This window comes from Olea europaea, chromosome 12 (assembly GCF_002742605.1).
Source record: "Olea europaea var. sylvestris chromosome 12, O_europaea_v1, whole genome shotgun sequence".
NCBI lineage: Eukaryota > Viridiplantae > Streptophyta > Magnoliopsida > Lamiales > Oleaceae > Olea > Olea europaea.
Window position 1 is genome coordinate 16,653,124 of NC_036248.1, and position 9,507 is coordinate 16,662,630.

The window sequence follows — 9,507 nt, forward strand, 5'->3', positions numbered from 1 at the left end:
CAAGGTTGATGGAACGAAAAGAAAAGCAAAAAGATTGCAGATCTGGAAAAGGTACAATCTTATCACAATTTCTATCTAAACACAAAGGCGATTCTTGTTGGGAATCGAAAATTATTTTAAATTCCCTTGTGCATGTATAAGTAGATTCCCAACAGAGTTAGTCATTACCTAAATTATGTGATATTACAATGCAACATAAAATATAAAAGTAGAGATTTGATAGTGAAAGTGTCTGTTTTTCCTTCTTCTTTTTTCTGTCTCTCTCTCTAAGTGGTGTAATAGTAAAAAAATTATGAAACTAGAAAAAGTTCAATACAATAGAGTAGAGATCTGATGTCTAACATTGACTATCCAATTTGCTGTGTACCCAATGATTTGTTAATACATCATTTTAAAGTTAGACATGCTAATTTAAAATGATTTGTTAATGAATCATTGGATAGACCGCAAATTGGACAATCAATTTTAACAACAGATCTCAACTCGATATGATGAGTGCAAAAGATGTGTGAAAATTGAAAATGATACTGTCTTCTTATAGCAAAAATAATGTTGCAATGCATGGAAAAAATTTTGAATTTGAATTTTCAAATGTATCAAAATGTAGGGCTAGGCTCGCGTAGTGGTGGTTCGCGAGTTGGTCCGTGTGCACGAGCTAGTTTGTTCGGCTCATAAGTCCACTCGTATGAACCATTTGAATATTTGATTTGCGCTCATCTCCACAACTCGTTATTCCACTTAAATTGAGATTGTTATCAAAACGTTCTACCTATCTGTTCTTTAGAAGTGAGAAGATAACACTGTGGCATTATCCCATACCCACACTTCAATTGAGTTTGTACAATTTTTAGACCCACAGCTATACTTTGGAGGAGGATCGATGTGGTAGCAGCAATAAATTAGCTGACGAAAATGGCTGCATCATCTGCCCTTTTATCATCTCCTCCAGCTCTCACTTTGATTCCCAAGCGTAAACCGAGTAATTTTATCAATGCCCACCATTCATTCTCTCGATCAAACAACCCAATTTTTGGATTTCCATCCACTCAGATATCAACACGAACTTTGAATTCTGGAAATTCATCTAGTGCTGCTTCTCTAAAACCCATAAGAAATTGGAGATTTTCTGCTGTAAATGGAAATTATTTGCTGTCAGAAGTCACAACAGAGGAGAATTTGCAGGAAGTAGTCTCCACAACCGATGATGGTGTTTCTACAGTTATATCAGCTCTTCTTTTCTTTGCTTTCGTCGGTTTAGCCATTCTTACAGTTGGGGTAAATTTCACTCTGATATTAACATTTTAAGCTGAATTTGATATTTGGACAAGAAGTTTGTTATTAATTCTGAATGCTTTGGACTTCTCAGGTAATCTACATAGCCGTGACAGATTTCTTGCAGAAAAGGGAGAGAGATAAATTTGAGAAAGAAGAGGCTGCTAGGAAGAAGAGGACTGGTAAAAAGAGTAAAATTGGAGCTAGATCTAAAGCTGGGCCCCGAGGTTTTGGGCAAAAGATTGAAGAATTTGATGATGACGATGATGCAGAGTAAACAAATACTCATTTTGATGTAAGCTTGCTACAGCCTTTTGCAATTCTCAAGAATCAAATATCATTATAATAGGGTACACTGATCATTAATTTCGTTGCCTTTTAGCAAACATGAATTTGCAATTGAAGCTTTATTAGTTAGTTTTTAGCTTCATTTCTTTTGCAGTACCATGAAATGAAACTTTCTTAATTGTTTGTGGAATGATTGCAACTCTGTGTTATGGAACTATATGTCTTTGTACCTGGTCTTATCAGCTGTTCCAGTCGAGAAAATGAAATAAAAAGTCGAAAAGATGGGAAAAAAGATAATTATATTTGGTTCAAATCTATGTTCTCATCAGTAGCTTCTAAAGGTTAAGCTTCTGAGTCAATTTTATAAATCAATAGATTTCAATGAGGTTATCTTCTATTAGAGTAGCGGAATGATAGTCTTCTTCAGTAGCTGCAACGTTCTAATCTTAAGTAGTCCTGCTTTCGGTAGAGTACTTAAGATCTCCCCAACTCGTTCTTTCTCATAGTACACTATAGTAAGGACATTAATATTCCTCGGAAAAAAATAGAGAGATTTCTCCTACTTGTTACACATGGTAATTTCGTAAGAGTTGTTCAGTTTCGATGCTATTCCAGCACTAGAAATTCTTTGGTGTTGAATAATGATATTCAGGAAGAATATGTGGTTCTAGCTTGATACCAATCAAGAATTCCTCGATATTGTGTGGGTGCACGGTCCATCTTTGAAGTGTTTCTCCCTTCCAATATTTTTTATAAGGGTCCATCTTTGAAGTGTTTCTCCCCTCCAATATTTTTGAAAAAATTGTATATCAATTCAACTTTTGGCAGGGGCCTGTCATTAGAGATCTTTAGGGAAGCGGATTGAGTTTTTTTTCCTTCGACTTCTTTTGATAAAATTGTAGGATTATTCTACTTGGATATAATGGACACCATAATAGTGTCCACAATGCCCAAGTGGCGCCCTCTCTGTGGCACCAGCACACCCTCCAATAGAAGGAGGTCCGGCCACGCGCCGCCACCGGAGTCGCGGCGGCCGGTCACGCGCCCCACCACAGGGTGCGCCTCCTCCTGCTGGTCATGGTTCCATGGTCCATTTCGCCGGAAAGTCAATAGGTTGGCCGGAAATCAAGTTTTTTCAGATTCGGTTAAAAATGGTAATGGCGATTCCTTGCTGATTTTTGATCGATTTTGGACTAATATCACTCCTCCTAGCTCTGATACCAGTTTTTTGGGGATCCTAGGAGTTTAAACAACCAAAACAACAATCAACAAACAAGATTCAAGGCAAAAACAAAGAAAAACGGGAATGAAAAAATACAACCCTTTTTTTGCCGAAATCTGTCCAGCTTTCCTTCCTCCTTTGGGCAGCTTCTTCTTCGATTTATGGGTGTTTTTCCAGGCTCAGGAACAGCCCCATGCTATGCCAATTGACTTCCAAAGAGAGAGGGGAAAAACCAATGAAGAACCTATGAAAAAACCGAGAGCTCCTTTTTTTTTTTTTTCTGCTGGGTCTTCTCCAAAACGAGAGCTGCCCCCTCTTTTATATAAAATGGTAGAGAGTCCATATGAAGGAGAAGGAAGGAAGACCATGCCTCTACCAAAACGTGGGAGGACCTTATTGTGTCAACCTCACTCCCATCAACTCACAACATTAGGTGGTGGGGTTAGGTGAACCATATCCTCACAAGGACCAAAACAAAAATCACATTCCTAGAGAAGATAGTTCATTCATTCGATTATTCTCCCTCTAGCTTCTAGAAACTGTGCCTTTTTCCATGTAAATTTGGCGTCAGCTGTATGATTGTTTCTCGTCACTCCATTCACTTTATTGTTAGATTTACTCGAAGATCTGAAGCAACTAAATACTTGGCTAACTACACTATCTCAAGCTCCAATCTTGAATAGTTTAATTACCTTTCTGATTTTGGCTCCCTCGACCTGACCGCCTTCACGAACAATATCTTTTTTTTTTTTTTTTTTTTTTCCAAACTCCTTTAGGCTCTTTCTTTCTTCCTTTTTTCCAAGGAACACAACGGAGTAGGAAGTAGGAACTCTACTATTTCAGAATAATTTCTCTGCCATCGTATATTTATTACTATTTTCCATCTATTATAACAGCTCAATCTACATGTAAATAAATTCCCATCCTATGTTTCAAGAGCGCACGATGAGTACCATTAGACGTTCATGGTAAGCGAAGACCATGTCTATTATATTGTCCAATACTGCTAACCAAAAATGGTGCCAAGGATCGACTCAGCTCGCGAGTTTTAGTTGTGGGGAATTTTGACCATTGATCGGCTTATACAAGTCGTCAGCCCAAACATTTATATCTAAGGAGAGAGGAGTGGAATGAATTTTAAATACTAATAAAAGCTTTAGATAAATTGCAGACTATAGAGGCGTATCAATTAACCAGCCATTTGTGCAACTAAAATGGAATCACCATTATTGATTTATACTTTACATAATCACCATTTAACGAACTGACCAAATTAAAGGCATCATTATTTACAGATGCAAACTGCATATCAATTCCCGGATTTCCAAAAATTAAATAAACAAAAAATAAATTTCTTTAAAATCACATGGGCCTATAAAGACTTATTTTTTGACAAAATCAGAACCTACCCTTTAAAACTAAGAAGCTATGTTCAATTCTGTATGAAAAAACTTCTTTTGTTTAGTTAAAACTTAGAAAAGCCCCCAATAGAGGTTGACCTTGATAGCTTTCAAAAAACTCTCCCACCCCACCTAAAAAAAATAAAATAATAATAATAATAATAAATAAATAAATACCGAAGTTTCCATTAAATTCTATTTAAAAGCCCGATTATTCTGAGGACAATCGTTGAATTATACATCCATCAACCAAAACTGGACATGGTTTTGTTAGGACATCACACGACTTGATACCAAAAATGATGAGTATCAAATGAGTGATAAGAAGACTATAAAATCTTGGAGAAATAAGGTTATAAATCCACACAAATTCAAAATCAATTGCGACAATTTGAGCAATCAAGAAGACTTGAGATCAACAAATTCAAACCAAAGGAAACGAGATGACATGAAACATAGTCCTATAGAAATGCAAAGTTATTAGTTGTAATTTGATAATTATTATCTATTTTTTGAATAAACACCATCAATAAAATAGTAGAGTTGTTAATCTTATAAATAAGAATCAAGGGAAAAAATCACATCTCAGGGTTTATGTTTACCCCAATTCAAAAATCAAGTAAATAGTTTGAAAATTCAAAAATCATGTATGCACTTAATTAATTAAAAATATTTATTAAATAAAGATAATAAAGTCACAATTTCATGATTAATAGTCACAGATTTATTTACTGGTCACATATTTTCAAATTAATTTTTCACAGATTATTTTGTGGTCATAAATCAAAAATTTTGTAGGTCACATATTATTTCGAGGTCACATATCATTTAAATTACATGTCATATTTTATCTATGGGTCACATGAGTTACAAGTTATTGGTCACAAATTATTTTTTTGTCAGACACCTAATATTTAGTCACAAATTAGCTAAATAGTTGGTCATAGACGCCTAAATAGTTGGTCACGGACGCCTAATTATTGGTCGTAGATACTCCACCCATTGCCATCATCGCCGCCGCAACAATCACCGCCACCACCATCGCACAACGCACCACCCACAGCACACCACCACCACCATTTCCTTTATCTCCATTTACACCACACCTAACTACCACCTCACCAAAAAACCCACAAACTCGTCGTCACCACCTCAAAAACGCAACAAAACATGCCAAAAAATCACACCACTACCACCAAATTCAACCACCACCATAGCCTATTCATTTCAGCACCACAGCTCGCTGGAGTTGGTAGATCTGCATCGCCAAGAGAATATGGACGGAAAGATGAAGAGAAGATGGAGAGTTAAAGCGAAAATAGATTATTACAGTTTAAAAATGGCCTCAATTCTGATGATCTCGTGTCAGCACTGGGAGTCGGAGGTGTCTCCGGTTGCGATCGCTCCTTAACAGCGATGATAGTCAGAGGATAAGGTAGAGAAAGAGACGGGATATTATAAGGGAAGAATTTGGGAAAAATGATTAGGATTTTAATTGAATTGGATGGGTTAATTATATATAATACCAGATTGTTGCAAAAGTAAACTTCATCCCCTAATATTGAATTTGAAAGTTTTAATACCTGATTTTATATAATTTCCTCTAAGAATCAATGTGTACTAAATGCTCATTGCCCACTGTCAATATTCAATAAAGTTATAACAATTATGCTACCTCCACAGGGTTTGTTGCTCAGATCCTGCACAAGTACACACATGGGGTGGACGCCACACATGGGATCCACATGTGAGGTCCACCCCATGTGAGATGTCATGTAAAGGGTCTGATGCACAGACCCTGTGCATGAGACATTTTCCAAGTTATAAACCATCTTTTATCCATCTCAAAGTCTTCTTTTTCATATTCATCTTTGTTCGGCCTTGAAATGGTCACTAATTCCATACATAATGAAATTCCTGGTTAAGAAAATGAAATCACGAGCAAGAAAGGACAATCTAAAGAACCCAATAAGTACTTGGCCATATAAGAAATCTTTCAGATACAGTACTCATTATGTCTTGGCCTCACCGATACAACCAACTCTCCATACGCCATAATTTGTACAGTCACGTCGCAATGTAAACTACCTTCCTTTTGTCATTTTACACCCTTGGAACTTGTATTGTCATCTTAAATCTGCACGGGCATCAGGAACATTTAACCTCCGAGCCTCAGCTTACTAGAATCTATGTATAAACTTGAACTAAAAATGTACAGTTTTTAAGTACAGGCAAACAAGTTTATTTGAAATCCACTAATGCCTTCCTCATAGTATTGGCCAGAGCACAATGCCCAGCAGAAATAGAAGGAAGCGAGGTAGCTCAAACTAGCCTCAGTTAGCTGTACAACCTTTTTCCTACGATATCTAAGCGGAGTGAAGGGATTGAGCAATTCTCCTTTCTGCAAATTATTGAAATAACATGTTAGTCACGCGTTTGACAGGGAAGATTGAATGGTAGTAGGAGTATAAACAATGAAGACATATCAAACAAAAATTACACCAAGTTTAATTCCAATCCTTGACCTCTTTCCAATGTCTATACACGGAAATTGACACGTACAGTAAAAAGTACTATAAGCTATAAACCATCACGATTCATCCTACCGTAAATGAGAAAGTACTTTAAGCTATAAACCATCACAATTCCTACCGTAAATGAGAAGAGTTTTACTGTGTATTTGGCTAAACTTCAAAAGATAAAGTCACATGGAAATTGACATGTTCAGTAAAAAGTACTTTAAGCTATAAACCATCATGATTCATCCTACCGAAAATGAGAAGAGTTTCACTCTGTATTTGGCTAAACTTCAAAAGGTTAAGTTACTTATGTAACTTCTATTTTTTGCACTTGTATATCTTACTTTTAAGTAAAGCAGTTACAGTCAACAGTAACTTCAAAATTTCCAAGCTCTAACCAGTTCAACAAATCATTTAGTTTTGAACAAGTTATTTCTTATAAGTAAACATATTTAAACTTAACCAAACATCCGAACCAAGTATGCTCGTCATGAAAATTTCCTTGGAAGCTCAAATATATGAATTCCTCTTGGTGAGGAGAGGGGGAATTGGGAATATTACAAACAACGTAAGGTGGGCAAAAATAAGAGAGCTTGTATGAGGCTTTCTTCCCATAATCTTGAAAGGCAATCAATATGGATGCACAAGTAAAGGAAAGAAGATCATACCCCCAGCGGCAACAAGTTTCTCTACACGAGCTACAATATGTTTCCCGTATGTGTATTTCTTCAATGCATTCAAATGAACTTTTATTCTGGACAGTATCAGTTCACGCTCTTGGTCACTACAAGTTTCAAGTACTTTCTGAACAACGTAATTTGCAAATTGATCTTTCATCATAGCCTGGATGCATAGAAGTTATAATACGAAAATATAAGCCTGATTGCACAGATAAAAATTATAGGCTTCCGAGATATTTAATAATTTGATAAACCCTACAGTGGCTAAAAGAGATGAATAATACAAAATAAGGACCCTCAGATCTTCCAATATTTCTATGATTCAAATTAACATTCTCAATTTCCTTCCACCAAATTCCAATCAATAATGCTATACCTTGCAAACTTTTTAGCATTCTAGATTCAAGATTCATGTACTTCATAGAAGACCATCACCATTTTGGTCTCATAGAAGACCATAATCAATGGGACCAGTGTTCACCTTAATTGGATATTGTCGTGAAACCTTCAACAAGAACCAATTAAACAATTCCTCGTAAAAAATTATAAACCATATTGACAACTTCATTATAAAAAGAAGTTACCAAAATTAAATCTAACTCGTAAAAAAATAGATCAATTTGGCATCAAATAATAGATCATCAAATACGCAATTAACATAAAAAAATTGATAAATCACTACTAAAACTAGAAAAAAGCCTAAAATTATTCCAGAAAACCATCAATATGCTTGATTCCCTCCTGATCCTTCTTGTTACCATCAGTTTCTTATTATCCTTTTTTCTCACTGTCCACTTGAAATGGAGCCTTCCCGTATTGTCCTCATCAAGATTAGCTTCTTTCCATTATTTTTCCCCCTTATCATCCACTAGCAATGGTATCTTTCCCTTTCCCTTTCCCTTTCCCTTTACCATAAATACAGAGGAAAAGAGAAAAAGATACAAAAAAAATATAAAAGAAAAAAGGGAAGTTTCGCTCCATGGGTCTTGTTACCAGTTGTCTGTTATTGGAAAATTGCAACTTCACTCAGGAGAACAGATTATCAAATTTCAGTTGGACGAGGCTAGAGTATGCTTGCTTCACTTGCTCTCCTTATCCCTCTTCTCCAACTATCTTACTAGTTTTTAGGATTAGATTGTCTTTAATATACTCAAGAAACACTTAAAAATCATTCTAATCTCAAAAAATTTTCAGCACAAAAACTAAGGCCAAAACAAAAGAGCACATTCCTCACCACCCTAATCTTATTCCGTAAGGTTGTGTGCCTGAACAAGTTGATATGTAACCTTTGACAAATGGCACTCAAGACAAGCTTCAAGGCGCTTAATGAAGACTTCAAAATTGAGAAAGAAGTATATCGCACTATTTAAAATAATGATTGGGACAACACTAATCTAAATTGAGAAAAAGAAATGATGGAAGTTGAAAGATGAGCTGCCCAATTATTACAGACCTAGCTAACTCAGAAGCAAAAGCAGAAATTCAAAACCACAACACAAGAAGTTCAGCATTACCAACACAGGGTGTCGAGGGCTTCCATTAAGAAAAATGTCAGGCCATTATGAGTCTTATTTATTGCTCAAACTTCTTCACCAAGAGCCGGGGTTAAGTTTACCTTCATGAGGAAATTCTTGATATATGCAACAATTATAAATAAAATAGCCAAATATCAGACCTGAAGAGGCTCATTTTCATCAGTTGATCCAAGCATCTCATTCACCAGTAGTTGGCGCTCATCAGGATCACCAAAAGTTAAACATTTCTCGACGACATTTGAAGCAAACTTCTGCTGGCTCATTTGAACTATCTTCCCAGCCAATTCCTGGATTATAGTAGATCTCTCGTGTGGCTTTCCATGCTCCAGCACATGCTATATAACAAGCAAATGAACAATAATTATTGAAAGCTTTACCTGGACCGAATGAAAACCTATTAGTTTCATATTATCCTCTAATGTAGAACCATGACTGATCAAGTAGCTGGATGAAGAACCCGCAACTTAATGCCCCCCCAAAAAAAAAGGCACAGATTTTCAGTTTAGCGCACAAGACATTATTGCATTAGAAGACTATGATTGATAATAGAATTATCAAAACTAGTCCAGAAGTGCTGCCAACTAAGCATCT

At 36.0% G+C, this 9,507-nt stretch overlaps 1 protein-coding gene and 1 pseudogene across 1 annotated transcript; one reads left to right on the forward strand and one right to left on the reverse strand.

Annotated features, from left to right (window-relative positions):
- Positions 1–726: 726 nt before the first annotated feature.
- Positions 727–1,777, forward strand: LOC111405891. The gene is made up of 2 exons (XM_023034985.1): positions 727–1,275; positions 1,367–1,777. The coding sequence occupies exons 1-2, from the start codon at positions 913–915 to the stop codon at positions 1,547–1,549; spliced, it is 546 nt and encodes a 181-aa protein (XP_022890753.1). The 5' UTR covers positions 727–912; the 3' UTR covers positions 1,550–1,777.
- Positions 1,778–6,131: 4,354 nt separating this feature from the next.
- The window catches only part of LOC111406690, a 21,578-nt pseudogene continuing 18,202 nt past the window's right edge, over positions 6,132–9,507 (reverse strand).